Source organism: Panthera onca, chromosome A3 (genome assembly GCF_046562875.1).
Source record: "Panthera onca isolate mPanOnc1 chromosome A3, mPanOnc1 haplotype 2, whole genome shotgun sequence".
In the NCBI taxonomy this organism is placed as follows: domain Eukaryota; kingdom Metazoa; phylum Chordata; class Mammalia; order Carnivora; family Felidae; genus Panthera; species Panthera onca.
In genome coordinates this window covers 904,709-929,487 of record NC_138341.1, presented here as the reverse complement: position 1 = coordinate 929,487, position 24,779 = coordinate 904,709, and the positions used below count along the sequence as shown (strand labels likewise).

Sequence of the window (24,779 nt, the reverse complement as noted above, 5' to 3'; positions counted from 1 at the left end):
CCCGGAGGTGGGGGCGCCTGGAGGTCGGGGCGCCTGGATATCAGGGAGCCTGGAGGTGGGGGCGCCTGGAGGTGGGGGAGCCTGGAGGTGGGGGCGCCTGGAGGTCGGGGAGCCTGGAGGTGGGGGCGCCTGGAGGTCGGGGAGCCTGGAGGTGGGGGAGCCTGGAGGTCGGGGCGCCTGGAGGTCGGGGCGCCTGGAGGTCGGGGAGCCTGGAGGTGGGGGCGCCTGGAGGTGGGGATGCCTGGAGGTCGGGGCACCTGGAGGTCGGGGCGCCTGGAGGTCGGGGCGCCTGGAGGTCGGGGAGCCTGGAGGTGGGGGAGCCTGGAGGTCGGGGCGCCTGGAGGTCGGGGAGCCTGGAGGTGGGGGAGCCTGGAGGTCGGGGCGCCTGGAGGTCGGGGCGCCTGGAGATCGGGGAGCCTGGAGGTGGGGGCGCCTGGAGGTGGGGGCGCCTGGAGGTCGGGGCGCCTGGAGATCGGGGAGCCTGGAGGTGGGGGCGCCTGGAGGTCGGGGCGCCTGGAGGTCGGGGCGCCTGGAGGTCGGGGCGCCTGGAGGTGGGGGCGCCTGGAGGTCGGGGAGCCTGGAGGTGGGGGAGCCTGGAGGTGGGGGAGCCTGGAGGTCGGGGCGCCTGGAGGTCGGGGAGCCTGGAGGTGGGGGAGCCTGGAGGTCGGGGCGCCTGGAGGTCGGGGCGCCTGGAGATCAGGGAGCCTGGAGGTGGGGGCGCCTGGAGGTGGGGACGCCTGGAGGTGGGGACGCCTGGAGGTCGGGGCGCCTGGAGGTGGGGGCGCCTGGAGGTAGGGACGCCTGGAGGTCGGGGAGCCTGGAGGTGGGGGAGCCTGGAGGTCGGGGCGCCTGGAGGTGGGGGCGCCTGGAGATCAGGGAGCCTGGAGGTGGGGGCGCCTGGAGGTGGGGACGCCTGGAGGTGGGGACGCCTGGAGGTCGGGGCGCCTGGAGATCAGGGAGCCTGGAGGTCGGGGAGCCTGGAGGTCCCGGCGTCTGGAAGTGGGGACGCCTGGGGGTCGGGGTGCCTGGAGGTGGGGGTGCCTGGAGGTCGGGGCGCCTGGGGGTCGGGGCACCTGGGGGTGGGGGCTCCTGGAGGTGGGGGTGCCTGGAGGTCGGGGCACCTGGGGGTCGGGGCACCTGGGGGTCGGGGCGCCTGGAGGTGGGGGCGCCTGGAGGTGGGGGCGCCTGGAGGTGGGGGAGCCTGGAGGTGGGGGCGCCTGGAGGTCGGGGCGCCTGGAGGTGGGGGAGCCTGGAGGTGGGGGCGCCTGGAGGTCGGGGAGCCTGGAGGTGGGGGCGCCTGGAGGTGGGGGAGCCTGGAGGTGGGGGCGCCTGGAGGTGGGGGCGCCTGGAGGTGGGGGCGCCTGGAGGTCGGGGAGCCTGGAGGTGGGGGCGCCTGGAGGTCGGGGAGCCTGGAGGTGGGGGCGCCTGGAGGTCGGGGCGCCTGGAGATCAGGGAGCCTGGAGGTGGGGGCGCCTGGAGGTGGGGGCGCCTGGAGGTCGGGGAGCCTGGAGGTGGGGGCGCCTGGAGGTCGGGGCGCCTGGAGATCAGGGAGCCTGGAGGTGGGGGCGCCTGGAGGTGGGGGCGCCTGGAGGTCGGGGAGCCTGGAGGTGGGGGCGCCTGGAGGTCGGGGAGCCTGGAGGTGGGGGCGCCTGGAGGTCGGGGCGCCTGGAGATCAGGGCGCCTGGAGGTGGGGGCGCCCGGAGGTGGGGGCGCCCGGAGGTGGGGGCACCCGGAGGTCGGGGCGCCCGGAGGTGGGGGCGCCCGGAGGTGGGGACGCCTGGAGGTCGGGGCGCCTGGAGGTCGGGGCGCCTGGAGGTCGGGTCGCCTGGAGGTCGGGGCGCCTGGAGGTTGTGGAGCCTGGAGGTGGGGGCGCCTGGAGGTTAGGGTGTGTAGGGGCGTTGGGACATGTGAAGGTCAGGGTGCTCGGAGGTCAGGGGGGTACATTGAGGTACACAGGTGGGTCCACAGGGTCCGCGTGGGCTGGGCCGCTGTCCCTGGCTGGTTTGCCCACAGAGGCCGAGCAGGTCTGGTGCTCCCGCAGCCCCTTTGCGCCCGCAGCCGTCTGGACAGGGTCTGACGCTTTCAAACTCATCGGCTTCACATTTGGGCCCTGACCTGGTTTCAGGCCAAGGCCGGAGCTCCGTGCTGAGGACTGGCCCGGGGTCGCCTGTGCCAGGCCGGGGTCCCTCCCGTCGGGGGAGCCCCACTCTGCAAGGGCCACGCCGTCGCTGACACAGCGAGTCTGAGGGAGTGCGCTTCGGGCCCACGGAGCCGGGAAAGCCGTTGCCTGCTGCCTCGGTTTCTCCCTGCTGAGGTGGGGAGGGAGTGAGCTGGGAGAACCTCTGCCCACATCACCTGTGTCCACGGCGAAGGTCAATGTGACAGACGTGCAAACCCTCTCTACGTCGTTTGCTAAGGCCTCGATTTTTGTTTTTGGCTGTTTTGCCATCAGAACAACCGACACTCGCTGTTCCTTCTGCAGACTGACAACTATTTGCAGAATGCAGTGTTTGCACAACAGGTTCTAAGAGGCCCCTAAGAAAAGAGAAGATGTGAAATCCATCAACAATTTTGCTGGAGTGAAATCACAGCCACGACCTTTCTGTTTGCCTCACCAACGGCTTTTTCATCGATTACTCTTTTGCTTTAGACTAGAATGTCTGACCCCCCTTTGGCTGCGGCCGACCTGCCCGGTCCTGGGATGCGGCTGCGACCCTGGGCCCTTCACCCCTGGACGTGCTGCTGTCTGCTGCCTCTGTGCTCCCCGCGGTGTCCCGGTCCCCCTCCCGTCCCCGTGGGCACGTGCTGGCGGAGGCCCTTTCGCTGCGGCCGCTCAGACGCCCCCCGTGCGCTATAACCCTCAGGGCCCAGGTCTGGAAGGAAGTGGGGCCCCTGGCCTCCCCCATCCACCCGTGGCACTGGTGTCCCTGCAGGGCTCACCCCAACGTCGACGGGCAGGAAAACGGAGGCTCCCGTAATGCAGACACTCCCTGTCCCCTAAGGAATGCGCCGCCCTGGGTCGCCTTCGGCGGCCCCCACCCGGCCCCTCCCGAGGCGATTAGCTCCATCCGTGCCTGAGCCAAACAGGCTCTTCCAACCCCGGGGCTAAGGTGCCGGGTGCCTGGTTGGAAAAAAGCAGCCGGGGTGGGTTGCGTTCCCCACGGCACCCGGCAGGCAGAGCCGTCGGCCAAGGAGAACGGGCATTGGTGGGAAAAGTGCTCCAGGCCCTGTCACGAAGCCTGGTCCTGCCCCACGGGGGGCCCTGGTCGGCGGTGAGGCTCGCCCGGGACGGACGTGTGCACCGGAAGGGCCAGTGAGGGGTCGTCGGACCGAGAGCCGTCGGGACCGCGTGAGCTGGGCTCGTCCTTCGGGCTCGTTACTTGTTCATCAGCACCGCCTACGAGGCCAGCCCCACGCGCACAGGCCCCGAGGGGGAAAGCCCAAAACAAGAGCCTGGAGCGGAGGCCGCGCACGAGTCGCGCTGTTGGCGGCTGGCTGGGACCCTGAGGGGCAGCGGACTGTCCATCCGTGTCCACCCATCTCCTTACGGAAACCGCTCGGAGTCAGAGCCTGTCCGGAAGGCTCCGTCCACAGGCCGGGGAGCACGCGGTGTGCAGTGTTTGTGGGTCCACTACGCCCCCCACGTCTGATGGTGAGGGGGCTCTGGCCGGGGTGCTTGACTGTGGCTGAATCATCGTCACTAACTTCATATTAACAGCAATGAGAGTCTGGGGACACAGGAAGACCCAGCACCCGTGGGGAATGACAGGATCTGCGGGTTCCGAACGCCAGGGCCGCAGACGTTCGGCAGTTTCCTTGCCGTGTCCTCCTTCCCGGCACGTCGTGAAGAGGTGTCCAGGAGTGTGTCCCTCAGTCACTAACTCCCCAGGTTCCCGGGCAGGTGCGTCTGTGCTCTTCCCATCTCCCGGCTGGGCCCAGGGGGACTGGCCACCGTGGAGGGACCCAGGCTGCTGCTTGGTCGCTCGGTGTGGAAAAGCAGGGCGATGACAATAGCTGCTTTGTGGGGATGACCGGTCCCCCGACGCCAGCAGGTCCGGGGCCTTAGAGGGCCTCTAGGCTGTTGCCTGAGTGAGGGGAGCTGGGGGCAGGCAGCATGTGTCCAGAGCGGGGCCGGGCCCCAGGACACGGTGCCATCGACCCCTCGGGGGTGAGACAGACCCCGAGAGTCGCCCTGCTTCCAGGCCCACCCGGAGGAGGGCAGCCGGGAGAGGACACAGGCGCGAAGGCCACCTGGGCACAGGACACTGGAAAAACGCACAAGCAGGAAACAGGTGCGCGGGCAGGCAGCGGGGTGGAAGGAAGAAGACAGCAGCCAGGATGAGAGCGGGGGAGACGATGCCTGAACGCAGTGGACACGGCGCCTCCCCGTCTGTCCGGCTGGACGAAGGGGCCGGTGAATCCCCGTCCGGGAGCCCCAGGAGGAGCCGGCAGGCGGGCTCACACACACGCACAGTCAGACGGTTGTCAGGGGAGGATTTATTTGTCCGCCCTTGAGTGTCACTGGACCACAGGCCAGACGGGCCCTGATGTGGAAAACAGCCTCGGGAGTGATTTGGGGAACACGAAACCGTTTTGAAGCCTCGAATGCCCTGGTCAGTAAACTGCAGTCTACTGTCTTGTGTCCCATCACCGTCCCACAAAGGGGCAGCACACGTGTGTGTGACATGCGGCTCTGAGTGTTCAGAAGCAGCTCGCTTCCTGCAGGACGGAAAGGCCCGGGCCGTGTCGTTTCCAGGGTGCCCTTCTGCCCCAGATGCCCCGAGACGGCCGTGCGCTCCCAGGAATCAGCCGGAAGCAAGTTCTCATGCGGGGTTTCCAAGCAGGCGCCTGTGGTTACTACCGGCAGAGGAAGGTCTGCGATCCATAGGCCGGGTCCTGTGGGAGACAAGTCGCACTGAGCACACGGACAGACGGGGGACCCGCGTCGGCCCTCGGGTCTCGGCCGGGCTAATTAGGGGCCCAGGTGTGCAGGGAGCATCTCCAGGGACAGGACAGCGGGCTGTTGCAAGGGCCCGCCGACCGCCTAGGTCTGACAGGTGCAGGGGTGCGAAGTGAGTTTTTAAAAAGTCTTATTTATTTATGTTTATGCAATCTCTACACCCAATGTGGGGGCTCGACCTCATGACCCGAGATCAAGATTCGCACACTCTTCTGACCGAGCCGGACGCCCCTAGAAGTGACTTTTTAATGCATCTGTTGAGGTCACACGTACAGAGTAAAAACAGTAAAAAACAAGTCTAGATGCTACTTACAGCTATTCCATTTTTTTAAAAAGTACATTTAGGGGCACTCGGGGGGGCTCAGTCAGTTAAGCGTCCGACTTGTGCTCAGGTCATGATCTCGCGGTCCGTGAGTTCAGGCCCCACGTTGGGCTCTGTGCAGACAGCTCAGAGCCAGGAGCCCGCTTCGGATTCTGCGTCTCCCTCTCTCTCTGCTCCTCCCCCGCTCACGCTCTGTCTCTCTCTCTTTCAAAAATGAACAAACATTAAAACATTTTTTAAAAGTGCGTGTAGAAGTCAGCGTTTCCTTTCAGCTCCTGTTCTTGGCGGCGTCTTGAGCCAGTACCTGGGGTGAACGCCCGCCGTCAGGCCTCAGTTGGCACAACAAAAGCGTTTCACGGCTTCCACTCTGGCTCACTCGTTCTAATTTGCCCTCGCTTTTTAAAAAGTAGGTTAACATTTCACTAGTTCACATTCTCCTGTAAATGCGGTTTGTGGGAGAAAACACACAGGCAGGTGCAGAATGGGGAGGACCGGGCGCTGTGGGGAGCACCTCCTGGTCGGAACGGAAACACCTGCCACGCGGGGACCCACGATCGCCCGGTGTGCACCCACCTGCCCCGCACCCCGAGTGCAGGCACCAGGCTGCGCCCCCGTTTCCGGGGATGTTCCAGGACCCGGCGGGCAGGCTCCTCCTGTCTGCACGATGGGCAGTGAGGATTTGCGGCCCGCGTGTGTCCTGTGGACAAGCACACACTGGTTACGACTGTCATTCCTCACAGGGTCCCCAAGGGCCCGCCCCACACGCCATGCTGCCACCGTGACTGGAGGGAGTGTTGGAGCACCGGGGAGCCCCCCTCAACCCCGACCTCTCAGGGGAGGAGCCTGGCGGCATTACTGCGACGAGAACGTTCTCGCACAGCGTGGCCTGTACTGTCCTCGGTCAGACGAGGGACGTCAGGAGGCCACAGAGCGGGGCCAGCGCCAGCCCTGCGGCCGCAGCCACCACACCCGAGCCCGGTGCCGCCACCCCTATCTGACGGCACTTTTAATTCGTGCAGAAACGCGTTCAGAAACTCACAATCCGTACGCGGAAAACTGGGATTACGAGCAAGACCCCCACTCCCACTGACGTTACAATTCTCACGCTCACTGAGGACGCTCTGCGTTTGAACGTGACCGTCTCCGACGCGCTGTGTGCGCCTCTCCTGCTGGGGCCAGTCCCGGCCGTGGCCCCCTCCCCCTCACAAAGCAGGGGCGTCCCCAGCGTGGGACCCAACACCCTCCCCAGCAGCCAGGGGCACAGGGGTCACAGGGAAACTAGGAAATGCCGCGGGACGAATGGACGTGAGCACAGGACGCACTGGGCCCTCAGGCACAGAGGTGGCCCGAGGAGGAGGGGCCGGTCCCAGTGATGCGCGTCTACGTGGATATGAAGAAAGACGTCAGCCGAGCCACCTTGGTTTGCAGCCTGGGGCGCCGGGAAAGGAAGGACCGTTGTCGGCTGAGAGGCAGAAGGACCAGAGACCTGGGCAGACGAGCCTCACAGGCTGTGTGCCTCAACCTCCCCTCCCCCACCACCTCCGCCTCTGCCCGCGGCCCAGCTCTCCCGCCGGGTGGGTGCCCTCTGGCACTTGCCAGGAGGGGCCGTGCTCTCTGGACCCCTCTGTCTGGGATGTGTGGCTGCAGGCGTGGGACAGCCCCCTGTCCAAACCGCACGTCCCACGGAGACAGGCCCGCTCCCAGAGACACCCTCTCGCAGGCACCTGCCCCGGGCCCCCGGGCGTTCCGCCTCCCCGTTCGCCAGCCTTCCGTTTGTGTCCTGTGTTTATCCTGCCATTTCCACTGGAGCTCCGGTCTCACAATCCATTTCTGCCTAACGGCGCTGGGCACGCGGGCAACCGTGAGGGCCTCAAGGGACAAGGCGGTGGTGGGTTCGGTTCACACGGTCCTTTCGTTAGAAGGTCGCTGCGGTCACCTCAGAGTGGGAACATGCGTGTGCACGCGTGTGCAGAACACTCACACCCCCCGACGGCCACACACAGGCCACCACACCAACTCCCTTCGTCAGACCTCATGTTCTCGGAACGAGTAGTTTCACAAACAGGTTTTCAGGGAAAGAAAAACAGAATTTTCCGCGGACAGAGCGTTAGAGCGGACTGTTTCCCTTTCCATCCTCCTTTTTGTTTGTCACGGAATTATGATCCCAACGCGTTCCGTAAGGAGCGAGCGGGAAGCTGGCTCATGGGTCCTGCTCCCGGGACGTGGGGGCAGACGGGACTGGTGAGGCGGCGGGAGGTGGGTGCGGGCTCTCAGGGAGCCGGCTGTGTGGAGAGACAGGAGCGTGAGGCTGTGAACGCGGCTTTCCGAGCCCAGCCTCCTCCTGTGGCGGGCGGGTCACCAGGACCTGAGCGCGAGTGTGGGGAGTGTCGACCATCCGGGAGGAAAGAAGTGTCGCTGATGGTGAGTCAGTGAGGACCTCAGCAGGACATTCGGACACGTCCTCCACCCGCCAGCTGTGCCCGGCGCATGGCAGCCCGTCACTCCTGCGGTCACTTATGACGTCTCCAGGACTCAGGACATGACAGCAACAAGCCTTGGGGGTCCACCCTCCCTGGGGTAGCGTGGGTGAAGGCGTCTGGTCTCCTGGAAGGAAAGCTCTGGGAAGCCGGCTGGGCACTTGTTCCCGCTGGGTCCCCTGTGCCCGGACTGCAGAGGGCCCAGGGGAGCGCGGGACAGAGAGGGAGCCTCGGATTCGGCCCCTGGCCCGGCTGGAGCGGAGGCAAGGAGGCCCCGTGCCTACACCCTCTGGGAAGTCACTGAATTTGCTCCGTGGGGAGCAGAGGCCAAGACAGGAGGACAGGCGTCCCAGGCGTGTGGCCAGCCGCCACGCGCGACACTCGCTCAAACCACGCAGCATGCTGGAGGGCGCCAGGCGAGGCCACCCAGCCTGGCGGCGGGGGTTGGGCGGGAAGCAGGGGCCCAGGTGCCAGGCGATTGTGGATCGTGCACACAGAGCCGTCCGTGTGGGCACAGCCGGACTCTCCCTCTCCCCCCGCCGAGCGCCCGCTAACCAGATGTCGCAGGAGGGCTGCCCACCAGGAGCTGAGCCCCCTCCCTCTGTTCCCTGTGTGGGTTCAAATCCAGAGGGCAAACTCCCCCTTTCCAAGCCTCCCCCACTCGCAGGGAGGACCGAAAACTGGGAAAATTCAAGCTGTCGACCAAAGCAGTTTCAGGTAAAAGGTGAAAGGCCTTCGGGGCGTGGAGGGGAGTGGACCCCGCAAGTGGAAAGGGCGCTTCTGGGCGTGGCAGGTCTGCACCCCCTCGTGGCCCAGGGTGTGGCTGCCTGGTCCCCACGGCGACCCCGGCCGCGGTCTGAGCCCGTTTCCTGCGTGAACTGCCGTCCTGTTTGCAAGTCAGCATCCGCCTCGAGCCGCTCGGCCGAGTGATCTCAGGTGTTCTCCCGGCTGCAGTCGGCCGTCAGGCTGGGGGGATGCTTCCCCCCAGACTTCCCCGGAAAGGTGTTCGTGGGGCCGACGGCTCTCAGTTTCTTGGTGTGGGGGCTACGGGCGTAACCCAGTGACCAGGGCCGGTGTCTTAACGGCGATGTTCGCAAACACAAAATCGCACGTTCGCGCTCAATTACGGAACGTCAGCTGCTCGCCGCGTGACACTTGGCAGGTCGGGAGCGGCGCCCAGCCCGTCTGGCGGTGTTTGCTGACGGGCCCTCGAGTTTCTACTGCTCCGCTGACTTAGCGGCTCGCTGCGGGGGTACTGACGCCAGCGTCCGCGCCTCTAAGAGCAAGTGATTCTCACAACAGGTTCCCGCCCCCGCTGTCCTACACCTGGAGACGCTCCGTGGACCCGACTCCAGGGACTCCCCGCCAGGTAAGCGGGGGGTGGGGGGCGGTGAGCGGTCCGTGACCAGTCAGAACAGCCCTGAGGGTGCGACCACAGTCGGGCCAGAGTCAACTAGGAGGAGGCAGGGGCAGGAGGACAGGCCCCGGCCCCGCGCAGCCCCCCGGGTTCCCGCGGCTACTCCACGGCTGACCAGCCTGGACAAGTGACACATTCCGGAAACGGACAGACCGACACTATCATACGAGTTTCTGGGGCTTCAGTAACACCGTGCTGCGGCCTGGGGACTGGGCAACGGGAATCTGTTCTCTCCCTGTTCTGCAGTGTAGACACCCGAGGTCATAATGTCGGCAGGGCTGGTGAGGGACCATCCGCTCCAACCTCTGGAGAGGCTGGAGAGCCTTGGCTTGTAGACGCCCCGATCTCTGCCCTCGTCTCCACCCAGCCTCTCTCTGTGTGCGTCCTTGTCCCCATCCCCCTTCTGTGAGGACGGCAGTCCTGCTGGGTTGGGACCACCCACTGCAGCATGAGCTCATCTCAACTAGTTTCATCCACAGCCACCCCGCTTCCACATGTGGTCACGTTCCGAGACACCGGAGGTCGGGTCTTCAGCGTGTGACCCCGGGGGACGCACGTCAGCCTATGACAAAGACTCAGGCGACCGACAGAGAAGTTAGACGAGGTAGCAGCTAAATTTACCGGCCCGCGTGACCCGTGATGTCTGGTCTTCCTGTTCACGGTGACCCGAAGGAATCCCTCGCGGTATCGTCTGAACCGCGGCAAACGTTAGTTCTGTCGGACGTTACGAATCTGCTGCAAAGCGTGTCCTTTAAAAACCACTTACCAGACACACAGTGAACTCTTCAGGGACAGAAGTCGAGGCACAGGTGGTCTTGGAGCTTAAAGGATATGGTGCCGGGTCTACCAGAGCATCTCGGCGGGGGGATGGGCGGAGGGGGGCCGTCACGCTAGGGGGGGCTTCACCTCAGCTGCTCGGGACAGAAGCAGGGCTGTGGCTGGCCTTGGTCGGTGACACCCGTGGAGCACAGCAGTGGCCTCACAACGGTGACACCTGTCTGCCGTGGCTATGAGGTTTGGCTGTTTAAAACCTGCTTCTGCAGGGTGTAGGAACACGGGGAGATGTCCCTCTTCAGGTCAGGGGCAGGCGTCTCTGAACGTGTCGGGACGTGGCGGGAGCCACGGAGGCGCCGACGCGTGGAGGTCACCGCATCGCTGGAAGACGGGAGGGACGCAGAGCAACGCGGGAGCCGCGGGGGCCGTGGGGCCAGGCCTCGGGGGCCACAGGGCGAGCGGCAGGAGGGACAGACCGCGGGAGGCAGTGGTGGACGAGGTGCGGCAGACGCGGGTGTGGAGGGGGCGGCCAGACGGCACGAGCAACGGCTTCGTGCATTTTACGCACGTGAGAAACTTCAGCAAGAGTCTGAGCTTGACTCCTGAGAGCTGCTAGTGAGAGCGGCTCAGGGGCGCGGACCCGTCCGCCGCACAGACGCCCAGATCTGCCTCTGAGGCCCCACCACGCTGCCAGGTTCGGCGTAAAAGTCCAACTTCCCAACTTCCCAGGAGTCGGCCCTGGAGTGGCGGACGTGGCTGAAGACAGGACCCTTGTTCTCTGAGAAACCAGGGGCGGGGGGCGAATCTCGGCTCCCGAGACAGCATCCTGCAACCTTGTAAGGTTCCCAGAACCCCATCCCCGGGGTCTCCACCCACAGACACCTGACTCCCGGGGCGTGAGGGCCATTGTCCCGCTTTCCTTGTTTGAAGCGTCATCAAGAACCAGGAAGTCTAATGCTTTGTACAGAACAGCTCTGGGGACGGAAGGGCTTGGGGCACTGACCCTCTACCCTGGCCCCTGAAACACAGCAGCCTTGCCCGCGGGGAGGAAATGGCCTCCTTCGGCGGAAGAGCGGGGACTTACCACCTGCAAACCACCGTCCAGGTGAGGCCTGCCAGGCCGCCGACGAGCAGGGCACCCAGCGCCACGGAGACCCAGGACGCCTTGGGGAGCCTCCCGGAGTCTGAGGAGAAGGAGCGGGTTAGCGAGCCGGCCTGCCAAGCGTGCAGCCGGTGTGCCCGGGAGCCCGAGCCCACCCTGGTCCCGAGGGGGCCCGCCTCTGCTCGCGACGGCATGGTGCACCTGGGGGCACAAATCTGCCCGAAGCAGCCATTTCCACAGACGGGCTCCCCCCGATGTGAGGTGCAGGGAGAGCTGGGGAGAGCGCAGGGGCGCCTGCCCTTTTCCAGGAAACAGGCCCTCCCGCCAGGACCGACAGGCAGAGACGTGTGAGCCCCGTGGAGAGGTGCTGGGGACCCCGCGTGCTCGTGCTGCGCTCACAGAGGGGCCGAGCGGGCAGGTGGGGGGGGGAGGTGCAATGTGACACCACGAGCTCGAGCCCTCGGTGCCCCTTCTCGCAGAAGCAGGTGGAGGCTGAACTCCGTTCCGTGGTCGGAGCCCCGAGGGGGAGCCGTGGGGCCCCGACACAGCAGGTGCCCCAGCTACGGCTGGCTGTTCATTCGGCAAAGAAACCGAGCAGAGTTGATGGGTGCAGACCGGAAGGGGCCGTGGCTGGACGGGGGTGAGGAGGGGGCTGCAAGGAGTCGCCGGGGACGTGCAGGGCTCGGTGACGGGACTCGGGAAGTGCCCGGCCCACACCTGACTTCCACCTCCCCATCCCAGAAGCGGGGAGAGAACAGGTGGCCTCTCCAGACCCGTCGCCTCCCGGGTCTCACCACCTGCCCAGGATGTGCCTGCGGGGGGGAGAGGGCGCGGGTGTCTCTGCCCGTCCCCCGCCGGCTCCTGTGTGGGAGCAGGTCCTGTGCCTACATGTGGGTCATCCCAGGTCTGCTGGGCTCCGTGCCGGCCAAGCAGACACACGGGACCTGTGACTCTCCGATCCCACTGATTTTTCTAAAATGGCCAAGAATGGACTTCCCAGACGCATCCGCCGCGGTCTGTGGCCTGTCACCCTGCGTCGAGCCAGCTCCTGTGTGGGAGGGGCCCCACCCCACCTGCCTGATGTCCACCCGGCCTCGCCACTGTCCCCAGCCTCAGCGCGGCTGCACGCAGATGGGCCTAAAGAGGTAACTGAGGTCGAACGAGGTCGTGAGGCCGGGCCCCAATCCCGTTGACGGGCGTCCTGTGAGGAAGGGACATCAGGACGCAGACAGCACAGGGAACCAGGTGAGGACCCGGGAGGAGATGCCACGCACGGGCCCGCTGGGGACGGCCCTGCCCACACCCGGATCCCCGACTCAGCCCCCAGGACGGGTGACAGGTCTGCGGTCCGGCCCAGCCCGTGTGTGTTGGATGTCGGGGCCACCAGGCAAGCGAGCACAGGGCCCCGTCCCAGGGCTCCGAGCAAAGCAACCCCGGAGCTAGCTGAGCACGACTGGGTTCCAGATGCCGTCCCAGGATCCGTGCGGCTGCCGCGGGGTCTCCTCTCACCTACCCTGATGCGGGGAAAGCCCGCACACGTGTGTGGCCATTAACGATCGTGCACAAAACGCACCAACACAAGGGCCCTTTGCCCACAACGTGAGCGTGCCCGGTGGCCCAGCTTTCCCGTGGCACCTGGGGTCTCTCAGCCTGTACGTGGTCGTGGACACCGGTGGGCAGTGGGTGTGGCGCAGGGAGCGGGGGGGCCGCGTCACGGGGAGGCGAGGGGGGAGCCTCTGGTAGACGGACGTCTGCACTCTGTCCCCACCCACCCAGGACGGGGTAACAACGCCGAGTGACCCAGGTGAGAGTCCGTCTTTCCCGATACCGGGCCCCCGCCTCACCGAACACGTGCGCACGTGGGGTCCTTCCGCCTGAGAGCACACCCTCTGGGACAGGATCGTTCGGAGAGGCTGGTGGGGGGGCGTCCGGAGCAGATAGCTCCTAGCGTGCCGGAGGCAGTCACAGCGGGTCACGTGGGCACACACACACACACCCGGCCACGACAGCAGCGGGACGCGTCCCCGTGGGCAGGGCCCAGGCCCGGTGCCCGCGCCACAGTAAGACCTGCCACGTGGATGTGGCTGTCGGGGACGGAGATCCCTCAGGGTGGCGGGACGGGGGTGTCTCCCGTGGGGGGCCCCCCTCGCCTTGAAAGCGGGGTGCCGGGGCCCCAGAGCGTAGGGACTGGATTTTCCCTGCACCTGCCCCTGACGCCCTCCAGCAGCTGACGCCCCGCCTGCCGCTTCCGGGCCCGGTGAGGCTCCCCGATGGGACCACGCGGTCGGCCGGGCACGTGCGACCAGCGCTCTGCACGGGCGGCGTGTGGGGGCGGGACTGGCTCCTGTCCAGGGGGCCCTTCGAGTCACAGCTTCTCAGAACCGTCCACGGGGCCTCGACCCGCCCGCCCGCACTCAGCCCCTCAGTCGGCCCTCATGACCGGAAACCGTGAGCGCGCCCGCCGCTCTCAGCGAACACACGGGCGCCAGGATGGGCGTCTTGGTCCCAAAGCTGGCCGGGCCCCTGCACCGCCCACCTGCGGAGCGCCCTAGGCTCCCTGCACATCCCTGTCCCTCGCCCCTCGCGTCCACCTCTGGTCGCAACGCCCACGTCCTGCCGCCACCTCGGCCTGGCCCACGGCAGCCGTCTCCTGGGGCGCAGGTGTGAGGAGGCGTCCCGCCCTCCGACACGGGGACATAAGGGGACAAGGGCCTGCTCCGCGTTGCCCTCACCGCCTCTCCTGTCCCCCCTCCTCCCAATCATCCCCACTGTCTTGCCCCAGGGCCTTGGCACCCGCAGTGCTTTTCCACCCCTCACCTCCGCCTGCACCCCGCTGTGACAGAGACGCTCCCTGAACCCCTGGGCGGGCCAGTGTCCTCACGGACACACCTGCACGTCACGCGCCCCTTTGTGGCACTTACCACGAGGGCGGGCTCTACGCGGCTTGTGAGACTGTGGGTTCGTGCCTTGCTCCCCTACGGGACTCTGACCCCTCACAAGCCGGGGACGGCAGGGTCCCGCCACCCCGCCACCCTGCGCCTCATGTGGGCGCCCGGGCGGTGCCTGCTGCATGCACTCGGGGACGAGGGTGCCGCCTGGAGTCTGTCTGGAGCGAGGGGCCCCTCCCGCCCCCACACTCGCTGCTTCTGCAGGAACCCCCCAGCCTGACCACGCCCTCCGGCTGCTTCCCCTCCCCCGCAGCCCGCTCTGTGTGGCCGGGCGTGTTTGCAGTTGGGCTCCGTCGGCCTGGTGCCCCGCCCCCACCCGAACAAAATCTGCCCCTGCAGATTCTCCTTCACGGGGGCGAGGCGCCAAGTTAGGAACCTGGATCTGCAACCGAGTGGCTGTGTGACCCCCAGCAAGTCAGTGGACCTCTCTGTTCCGTACTGAGAATGGAACGTGGTGCCAGCCTCACAGCGGAAGCTCCCGGGAGAGGAGGGACGGTGCCCCCACACTGGAGAGGACAGGAAGGTGTCCCCAGTGCCGGAGAGGACGGGGCGGTGCCCCCACGCTACCTCGCCCTTCACGAGTGTCGTGTCTTTCCCGCAGCCAAGCTGAGGTCGGAACTGGCTGGTTCCCGCTCCCACCCAGAGTCACGGACGCGGCACCGGGAGCGCACACAGGACGTCACGGGACACGCATCTAGCAGGATGACCCTGCGGGCCTCCGGAAGGTGCACTGCAGACGCGCTCGGGACTCACCTACACATGTTGTTCCGTCCTCCCCCGACACGTACGGCTCTGTGCACTCGCACCGGAAGCTGCCCTTGGTGTTCCGGCACCGGGCCGACGGGTGGCAGGGGGGCTGTGCCGCGTCTTCACACTCGTTCACGTCTGCACAAAGCACACAGAGCTCAGGCGCCGCCTCCTCCCCCGGCCCCCTGTGGCGTCCCCTCCCCAGCTCCGGTCCTCACCCTGGGCGCGACGCAGGCCCCCCAGACTGCTGCCTAGAGGAGACGAGAACCCCTAGTGCCCTGTGGGGCGCGTCCCTCTCGGGGGAGCCTCTGTGGGAGCACCTGCTCTCTTCTCGTCCGCCTGTGAGGTCAGCTCAAGGGCCGGTCGGCCACTCTGTGACCACGCTGCCCAGCACGACCAGGCCGTGTGCCGGGCGTGCGGGGCGGGGTTGTTCCTGACACGGAGGTCGAGGGTGCGGGCTCCCCCCAGCTGGGCTCTTCCCACGTGTAAACGGGTGTAATTATGCACATCCAAGGGGCCAGGGGTCAGGGCTGCGGTGTGCATCTCGAGGGACATGTTTGCCCAGGTTGGGGACCTGCACCTTCTGCTCTCCCTGCCCCGGGGAAGCCACGGAACGTGTGGGACAGACCCACACTGGTCTCAGGCTTGCCTAGTGCTAGATTCCTGGACCATTACCTGCCCAGGTGCGTCTCCCCCTCCCGAGCTCAGGGTGCTGACCCGGGGCTCCCTGTCCAGTAGACACAGGAGCCACGGTTCGTATTCATGGATCACACACCCTCTGGGCAACAACAGAGCAAAGAGCCACAGACACCCCGCGTTGTATCCACTTTGATTCCCGACTTCGAAGCCCTCACGAGAGTCTCATTGCAGTTAATTTCTAGGTTCGCTTTTTCCACCAGCCTTTCGTGTGGATGGGCCGGTGGAAAATTAGGGCTGAGTGGCGAGGAGAGTGCGTGTCTCGTCTGACCCGGGCACCGCATCCTCAGGAAAGCCTTTCTTTCCTCCCTGCAGCCGTGGCCGCCGTGGTTCACCGAGGACAGAGGTGGCTCTGACGTTCACATCAGTTCACCCCACGAGGAAAAGCACTCTCTGCACTGTGTTCAAAGGCTGTTTTTTCCTTGACTTAGAAACTCACAGTGCAGGGCACAGATCAGGTGAAAAACACCACGTACAGAAATAGCACATTTCTACCACTGGCTGCACCGCGTCGAGTTTTCCGGAATTTGTTTAAAGATATTGTATCTTAATCGTTAACGCAGGAGGACAAAACACGGGTCATGTAAATAAAAGGTTAACACCCTCTCCTTCCTCGTCCGGTCTCACTGTGCCGAGTTTGAAACCGAGATTAATGAGTCGTCGTCTTCACGAAGGCATTGGAAGTATTTGCAAACAGGCTCCTCTCGCCCCAAGCGGGTTCCCACTGTGCAGCTGCTCTGTGATGTGCATCTCACCTGGTGAATCTGTGGACAGTATCTCACGTCAGTGGACACACTGCTAATTTATTCAGCACGAGAGTTCCCCGTGTGGATGCACCAAAATCCAACCCGCTGGCTCTGGACTCGCTATGTTGGTAACGCTGGGCATCTGCCTGTGCTTTCGTTGTGCCTGTGACTAACCGGAACGGAGAAGCCACGGAGACGGGTGACCCCCCTCGGTCAGGTCGCCTCTGCAAACGCGGAGTCACAGAAGCCCTTGGTTTGGGGGCAGATGACAAAGCTACTGAGGCGGCCCAGGCAGGGTGAGTGGGGGCGCGGGCCAGCGGGGGGCAGGATCATTAGACCGGGAGCAGGCTTCTGAGAGCCGCCCCGCCCGACCAGGGTCTTGGTATCCTGGCAGGTAGGTCCAGACTCGGGAGCTCTGGGCGCCCGGGGGCGACCGTGAGCCAGGAATTGTGTCCACACGGCGGGCCACGCCCCCCGAAGGCTGCCGGGTTCACCCCACCGGGGTTCAGAACCGAGTGACGTTCACTGCTAGGGGTCAGCACGAGCCAGGCATGCGCCGGGCAGACGGCTGATTAAGGAAGAAGAAACACCCGATGGGTGTGAGGCGGGACGTCAGGAATAGAGCTCTGGGGTCACGAGGGCGAAAATCCGCCTGAATCCACACGTAAAACGTCTAGGTATTTAGGCAAAAAGGGTGTAACCCACGGCACCGTGGGTTCCTGTGAACCTCGAGGACAAAGCTCTGGCTTCCCCCCCGACCACGTCGGATGAGGCGCGGGGTGTCCTCCAGCCTCGCCGCTCACGCCCTGCTCGTGCAAATCTGGGCACGGGGGTTTTCCGGTCCAGCCCTGGGCCTGGCGATACGCTCCCCCGAGCCGGCAGGGTCTCACCTGGTTGCTCCTGTTCTGGCGACTGCTCCTCAGGGCTCTCCCTGGACACGACTCTGGGGCCAGCCACCGGGCCCCTCCGGGGACCCCGACCCCTCCCAGATCGCAGCCCCTCCCAGACCCCGGCCCTCGCCAAGCAGGTGCACAGGACCGCACTGCAGCCCGGCCTTGGCGCTCACGGTCTCCATCAGTCTCTCTTGTGTGACCACCGCAGCCCTCCGGGACAAGACACCGCTGGCCTCCGAGACCGGAGCCGCATCTTCGTCACCGAGGTAAAACGTCCGCAACGTGAACCACTTCTAGCCGAGCGTTTCCGTGGCCGTAAGCTCGCTCTCGCGGCCTCCATCCACCTCCAGAACGCTTTCCTCTTCCTGAACTGAAACTCCTGTGTGGCTGCACCCCTGTGCCCGCTGGGCCGTCAGCGGCTCCCTGCCTGTCGCCAGGCTCCTCCCAGGGCAGTCGTGGCCAAGGTCGTGGGCCGATGAGCGGAGCCTGCGTGCCTCCGGCATCGCTTCCCCGGCCGCCGCGGCCCGGTGGGGTGCACGCACGGTTTGTGGGTCACTTCTCAGCCAGCGGGCCTGCGGTCACCAGGAGTCCCCGGCCTCAGGGACCCACACACAGGCATCCGCTGCAGACGGCCATTCTGCCCGCTCCTCCGCAGGAGCCCCTCACCTGCGCTCGCGCCCCTCTCCCCACACCGCTGCCAGCAGCCAGGCTGGACAAACGGATGGGAGGTGACCTGGGGGCGCCCACATGCCCAGGTGCGCAAGCCGGGTGACAAGTGTGTCCAAGGGCGTTCCGAGAGGAGGCACCTCCCTCCTTCAAGTTTCACTCGAGAATGTGGCTCTAGAAACTTCTCCCGTGAGTCACTGACTTGTCCCTAATACCCGCGTGCCGACATGACGGTCGCGACGCATCTAGAAAGCGGTCCACGAGGGCACCCCCACCCAGGAGACGCTTTATTTCCCCGCCACCTGGGAGGGTCGTTACGCTCAGAGGCGCCTTTCCAGGAGCCACACTTGTGCTTACTCCCGGTCTGACGGGCACAGATCTGGGGGTGAGGCGGGGGCTGAGGAGCACTGACCTCTGCACACGGGGGGCTGGAAGCGCCCGCCCCGGGGGGAGCAGGCCACCTGCTCCGGGCCGTGCAGCCGAAACCCGTGGTGGCAGGAAAACACCAGCACGCGCTGCCCGGGCTCGCCGCACAGCGCCCAGTCCCCGTTGTCCACTCCGCCCTGGAGGCCACACGCGTCACCTGCACAGGGACGGAAGGCGGGTGCCCTCAGCGCTCACTGCCGGCTCCGCCCCGCCTCCGCCCGCCACTCGGACCCCACGTCCCACGGGTTGGTCCAGCCGCGCACGACCAGGAGCACTGGCTTCAGAGCCAAGCCCACCCGCCTCAGGACGCCGGCTCCGGGCCAGGTCCCCCCCCCAGGCTCTGCTGCCCCTCGACACGCTGCTCCCTGGTCACCAGACACAGCGATGGCGTCCAGGACGCTGTGCCCACACCTTCCTCCTGCATCAACCCCTCCCTGGGAGGCCTACCCAGCCTTCCTGTCCCCTGGCGCCTCTCAGGGCTCTCACCTCCTGCCTCCTCCTCACCCCCTCACCCCTCACCCCCCTGACCCCCCTCACCTCCCACCTTCCAGCCAGAGACATTTCTGCCACAGCCCAGCGGGCCATGCAGCTTCTTGGCACTGGGCAGAGCTCTGCAGACGGCACCACTGAGGCCCAGCGGACACTTGTGCCCCCGAGGCCCATGCGCTCACCTGTCCGCCTGCCCACCCCGACTCGAGGGTCCCATGTGCAGCTCACGTGTGGGGCGCCCACCTCCCCCATCCTTGCAAATAATGCATGTGCCACGACAGAAGTTAAGAAGGGCTTTACGTCACCTTGAGGAAGGACCTCCCTCCACGCATCCAGGTTCAGGCCTGGAATGTTCTCGCACGACTCAAAGTCCCTCGGGAATCTTCCGACCAGGAAGGCGTCAGGGGGCACGCTGGGGAGACCCGTGTTGTCACAGATGACCCGGGACAGGGAATGCCTGGCCAGCTGGTGCCGCTGGGCCTCCGTGAACACCCCGCTGCTCTCCCACCAGAACCTGCGCGAGAGGAGAGGGCCTGGGACCGGGCTGCCGTTGCGGTCCGCGTGCTTCCAGACTCCTCACGCCCGCCATGCCGGGCCCAGAACCAGGACCCTCGGGGTCCTCGCGGGGCCCGGGCCGAGGCTGAGCCTTCAGAGGGCGCCCTCGCGGGCCTGGGCCTCAGGCCCGGGTTAGCGTCCGTCTGCCCCACTGGGCAGACGTGTCAGAGAACACCCCACGGCGGGCTTCTGGCGCCAGAAACACGCGCTCTCCACGCGAAACCTGCTCACACGTGAGGCTGGGCGGTTGGGACGCATCCGCAGCAGCTCACAGGGTGCTGGCCTGCATGAGCCCCGTCTGGGGTGACCCGGGGCCGCCTCCCGCACGAGGGCCCGGTCGGGTGCACCCACCGGTCTCCGTCCCTCAGGGCCTTCATCTGTCTCCCGATGAGGCAGGCGAACAGCGGCCCCGTGCGCGCCCGGGGGAGGAAGGTCTCCGCCAAGCCGCCCAGCCAGACGTCGATGTTGTCCGGGTGACCATACAGGTCCATCATCCGGCCCGCGATGCTGGCGTTGGCAGTGGCCGTGCGCAGGTGGGCGCGGGTCTCCAGTGCTGGCAGGCCGCAGAACCGCCTCCACGCGTTGTAGCCTGCAGGGGGAGGGGCTGTAGCATCCGCCCCGCCTGCCTCACCGCAGCCACCGCTCGCCGGTCCCGTCCAGGACGCCTGGCTACAGAGAACCCACCCCACCACCTGACGTGCCGGAATGTTCTGGCACCGACGTCGGGGCCTTCCTGAAGGGTTAGTTCATAAACCCAGTGGGAGACACAACAATGCCAGACCCCAGACGCCACGTTTTACTGTGATCATAACTCACCTCCCTGGCCTTTGAGGGGGAGGTAAGAGGGGACACGTGTGGGGGGCTCTGAGCAGGCAGGCCTGGTTTCCCACGGCCGGTCTGTGAGTCCCCAACACACGCAGAGAGGGGACACGTGAGGCGTAGCCCCTGACCCGGAGGGGCTCCCCAGGCACCAGGGGAGGCGTGTCTACACACAGAGACTGGGTGGCAGGCAGCAGGGGCCTTGCGTGGCTACCAAAGGCTGGCCAGACAGCCCAACTATGGGCACCCCAGAGGAAAGGCCATGGAGGGCATCCCAGAGGGTCTCAGGGCTGGGGCGGCGAGGGTTGGGACAGGTAAGGGGCCTGAGTGGGCACGGCAGGTGGGGGTGGGGAGCTAGGAGCCTCCCGGGAAGAGGGTTCCCACCCACACAGTGGCCAGGGAATCAGACTGCTGGGGTGAGACAGCCTGGAGGCAGCAGAAGGCTGTGTGTTGATTGGGACGGTGACAGGGAGGGGGCGGGCAGGACAGCCGCCTCTGACTCCCCTGGAGCTGTGCCTCGTGTGGGCTGCTGGGAGGCCAGACCATCTCCCTCTTCCTCTTTTTAAACCCCCTGCTCCTGCCCCACTGGGAGGCCCCGGGCGCCCTGCGGGCCTGTCCTCTGAGCAAGCTGAATGAGCTCCCAGTGGATGAACGAGGGTGCCTGGAAAGCCCATTTCTTAGAGACTGGAAAAAGGTTGGCAACGCATGTACTTCTGAGAAGACAGGCCCAGGTGGGAGGTGAGCCAGGGAGGAGCCCGGGGAAGTGAGTCTGGGGAGGTGAGCCCAAGGAGGAACCCAGGGAAGAGCCCAAGGAGAGTCGGGGGAGGAGCCCAAGGAGGAGCCCAAGGAGAGTCCGGGGAGGAGCCTGGGGAAATGAGTCTGAGGAGGTGAGCCCAAGGAGGAGCCCAGGGAGGAGCCCAAGGAGAGTCGGGGGAGGAGCCCGGGGAGGAGCCCAACGAGGAGCCCGGGGAGGAGCCGGCAGCAGGCAGACCTGGCAGGCCGTGGTCCCGGCCCCGCTGCAGGTTGATGGACGCCAGGTCCAGCATGCCCGAGCTCCCCAGCACGAACAGCCTCTCTGTCAGCTCCTCGTTCATCAGCTGGTCCTGTACCTGCAGCTTGGCTGGTCTCGAGAGAAGGCCCCTCACGAGGGGGTCCAACCCGCCTGTAAAATACACGGAAGAGGCCGAGATTGTCTCATGAGTCCTGGGAAAACCACGGCATCTCCGACGGCCAGCTCTGCTTGTTCTTAACGGATGAGCCCTTCAGGTTCTCGAATTCCCTTCACGTGACTCCGAGGGCTTCCCAGTACTGCTTGGGTTCTGCCGTGTGGGTGGGTCAGCACCTGGCCGGGCCCCCCAGGGGGACTGACTGGTGAGCGTAGAGGGCAGGCTGCAGGCCCAAAGGGGACCCAGAGAAGGAACCAGCAGTCCTGACGTTCTCACGTTGTGCACCAGTGAGGACGGTGTTACTTGTAATGAACGTGTGCTAACGAGGTTTCTACACGAGCTTTGAAACACTAGGTGGAGGGGGGCTGCACCTCAGGTGGCCACCCTGCGGACTCTGAAGAGCTTCAGAATCCAGGAGGAGGTTTTCTGATGAGCGGTGGAGCCTTTAAAAAGCTTCGAGGTGTTGACTTTCCCCGCAAAGGCCGATAACCACACAGAATTCGGCCAAATGTGCTAGGAGCGGAAAGCCTGCCGTCACCACGGGTTTGTGGGCGCCTGTGCCGGGGAGCCTGCGGGAGGGGGCGCACCTTCCTTGAGGACCCTCCAGGGGCTGAAGAAGGCGTCCTGCAGCCGCAGCGGGGGGAGAGCGGGGTGCTCCCGGAAGCTGGCGTCCAGCCGCCGCACCAGCGGGTGCACTGTGGCGTGGCCGAAGCGGAAGGCGGCCGTGGAAAACACGTTGGACATGGTGGGGTCCACGGTGGGGTCATAGCCCTCATAGGGGCCCACGTGCTGCTGGAAGGCCTCGGGGCCCAGGACTTTGGGGATGTAGTCTCGCATGGTGATGATCTACGGAGAAGGGAAAACAGGAGTTTCTGAGCGGGGCGCCTCCAGCAGGGCCCGGGGGCCAGACCGGGGCCACGTCCAGAGACAGGGGAGGACTTCCTCCTGCACATGCCCGGGGGCAGAGGTGTTCCAGGAGGGACGTGCCATCCAGGCAAGGGAACAGGTAACCAGCTGAACGGATGCGAGCAGCGACCTCACAGCTCTGGCATTTACGGGACGGGGCGCGTGTCAGCGACACCCCCAGACACCCCGCAGGGAAGGCCACACAAAACATGGCTGCACACCACGCAGACACAAGGGCTGTGGCACTGCACCACGCTTCACCCGTGGGCACTCCGGCGACGCCTGAACTCAGAGCGCAAGTCAGAAGTCCAGGCGTTTTGCGGAACCTGAGACCAGAGGCTCAGGATTCAGAGCCGGGAGTTCGAATCCCACCTCCTCCTTCTTAGTTGCGCTACTCTGGGAGGGCCGGGGGCCTCTCTGGACCGGCTTCCTTATCTGGAGAACCTCTTTTGTGGAGTTTCCGTGAGAGCAGGAAACAGCCATGGTTTTCTGTGCTGGGTGTGCGGTGTGGTGTCCACGTGGCAGACACGTTACTTACAGAGAGGGTCCGGGGCGCTGCGACTCCCTGCGCGGAAGCGGGAAGGAAATGGCGCGCAAGCCGAGGGCTACGTGGGATTGAAGGGCTCTCGCCGGTTAAAATTTAGGCCGAGAGAAACACCCTGTCGCTCCTTCCCCCCCTGAATTGTGTCTGTCAGGTCGTTAGTTAGTTGTAACAGAAGCACGAAGGCAAGGGGCCGGCAGGGGTCGCCACAGGAGCCGAACCCGTGTGTGGGTTTTGTAAATGAGGCCTCGTCCTGATTTGGTCCAACCTGGAAGATGCATCGCTCTAAGGGGACAGGACTGACGCGGCCTGTGACCCTCCCCAGGTGCCCTTCATGATCACGGGACCCAGCGGAGAGACAGGTGCAGCCCCCTGATGGACCAGGTCTCAGCTCGCCCTGCCCTGCAGTAAGGCCTCAAAGTGACTTCTCCACAAGGTTTTTGTTTGTTTGTTCTACACCTGTAGGTTCCCCTCGTGGGAGCCCCTTCCGCGACCTGGGGCAGGGCACACGCCCCCCCCCACCCCCCGCACAGGGCTGTCTGTCCCGGGGCTGAGGGGCCCCCAGGACGCAGCCCATGCCCCTGCAAGGGTTTTACCAACTCTTTCAATGCAACCTATCATTATTTTAAGGTTTCCAAGGCATTTGCAAAAACCCCGAAGAAAAGCTATTGACTGAAGAAAACAGAAGGAAATTTGAAAGTGAAATGTGAGCCTCAGAAATGTTGTAACGTCCTGGGCAGCCGCAGGGAGGGGCTCCGGGGTGATGGGCGGGGCTCTACTTCGCTCTTGCCCTTGGACCTGGACCCCTGCTCATACGGGACAGCTGGGAAACACACCGTCTGTCCCCGCGGAGCGTGCTTTCGGGGAAGGGGCACAGACACGACACGACACAGAAAACAAGGGGACACGCGCCATGGCAGAGCGGGGGCCGGGACGCTCCCGACGGGACCCTGTCTGAGAACTGCTAGACTGCGCCTGCGTCGGAGGCCACTTTGTTCAAGGTGAGAGCGTGTCTGACGGGCTGTTTGACTTTGCCATAAGACGGTGGCGGGTTTCCGGGTCACATTACATTGCCGTCCTCCAAATCTGCCTAAACGCCCCTTCACAGGCCCTACGTGGTTATCACTTCTTTTATTTCGCCGACTGCGTGTTCCTCTCTGTGAATCGTGAATGTGACTCGGAGGTGAGCTGCCCTCCACCGCGTGCGGGTCCATGTAAGCGTGGGCATCAGGTTCCCACGACCGGCTCCACCCTCCAGCACCACCCCCACAGCACCGGGTCTCCCGCGCTCTTACCCCGCCCCCTGCACCAGGGGGCTCCCGCCCTCTACCCCCCGCCCCCGCACCACGGGGCTTCCCACCCCCCCCCCCTCCGGCTTACACAAGCACGCAGCTCTTTCCGGAGCTCTACTCCTGCACCACGGGGCTCCTGCCCTCTACTCCCCACCCCTTCCCGCACCACGGGGCTCCCCCCACTTACACAAGCACGCAGGTCCTTCCGGAGCTCTACTCCTGCACCACGGGGCTCCCGCCCTCTACCCCCTACCCCTCCCCGCACCACGGGGTTCACCCCCGCTTACACAAGCACGCAGCTCCTTCCGGAGCTCTACTCCTGCACCACGGGGCTCCCGCCCTCTACCCCCCCACCCCTTCCCGCACCACGGGGCTCCCTCCGCTTACACAAGCACGCAGCTCCTTCTGGAGCTCTACTCCTGAACCAACGGGCTCCCGCCCTCTACCCCCTACCCCTCCCCGCACCACGGGGCTCCCCCAGCTTGCACAAGCACGCAGCTCCTTCCAGAGCTCTACTTCTGCACCACGGGGCTCCCGCCCTCTACCCCCTACCCCTCCCCGCACCACGGGGTTCACCCCCGCTTACACAAGCACGCAGCTCCTTCCGGAGCTCTACTCCTGCACCACGGGGCTCCCGCCCTCTACCCCCCACCCCTTCCCGCACCACGGGGCTCCCTCCGCTTACACAAGCACGCAGCTCCTTCTGGAGCTCTACTCCTGAACCAACGGGCTCCCGCCCTCTACCCCCTACCCCTCCCCGCACCACGGGGCTCCCCCAGCTTGCACAAGCACGCAGCTCCTTCCAGAGCTCTACTCCTGCACCACGGGGCTCCCGCC

General features: G+C 65.6%; 1 protein-coding gene across 1 annotated transcript in view; it reads right to left on the bottom strand.

The window, feature by feature from the left end:
* Window positions 1-4,482: 4,482 nt before the first annotated feature.
* The window catches only part of TPO (thyroid peroxidase), a 42,089-nt gene continuing 21,792 nt past the window's right edge, over window positions 4,483-24,779 (bottom strand). The window contains exons 8-16 of the mRNA XM_078445074.2: window positions 21,791-22,049; window positions 21,029-21,199; window positions 19,570-19,807; window positions 18,969-19,177; window positions 18,161-18,331; window positions 14,754-14,885; window positions 11,035-11,134; window positions 5,856-5,979; window positions 4,483-4,896 (exon numbers count right to left, since the gene is read on the bottom strand). Of these exons, the coding sequence (XP_078301200.2) occupies window positions 4,858-4,896; window positions 5,856-5,979; window positions 11,035-11,134; window positions 14,754-14,885; window positions 18,161-18,331; window positions 18,969-19,177; window positions 19,570-19,807; window positions 21,029-21,199; window positions 21,791-22,049 (1,443 nt within the window). The 3' untranslated portion in view covers window positions 4,483-4,857. The remainder of the gene's footprint in view (window positions 4,897-5,855; window positions 5,980-11,034; window positions 11,135-14,753; window positions 14,886-18,160; window positions 18,332-18,968; window positions 19,178-19,569; window positions 19,808-21,028; window positions 21,200-21,790; window positions 22,050-24,779) is intronic.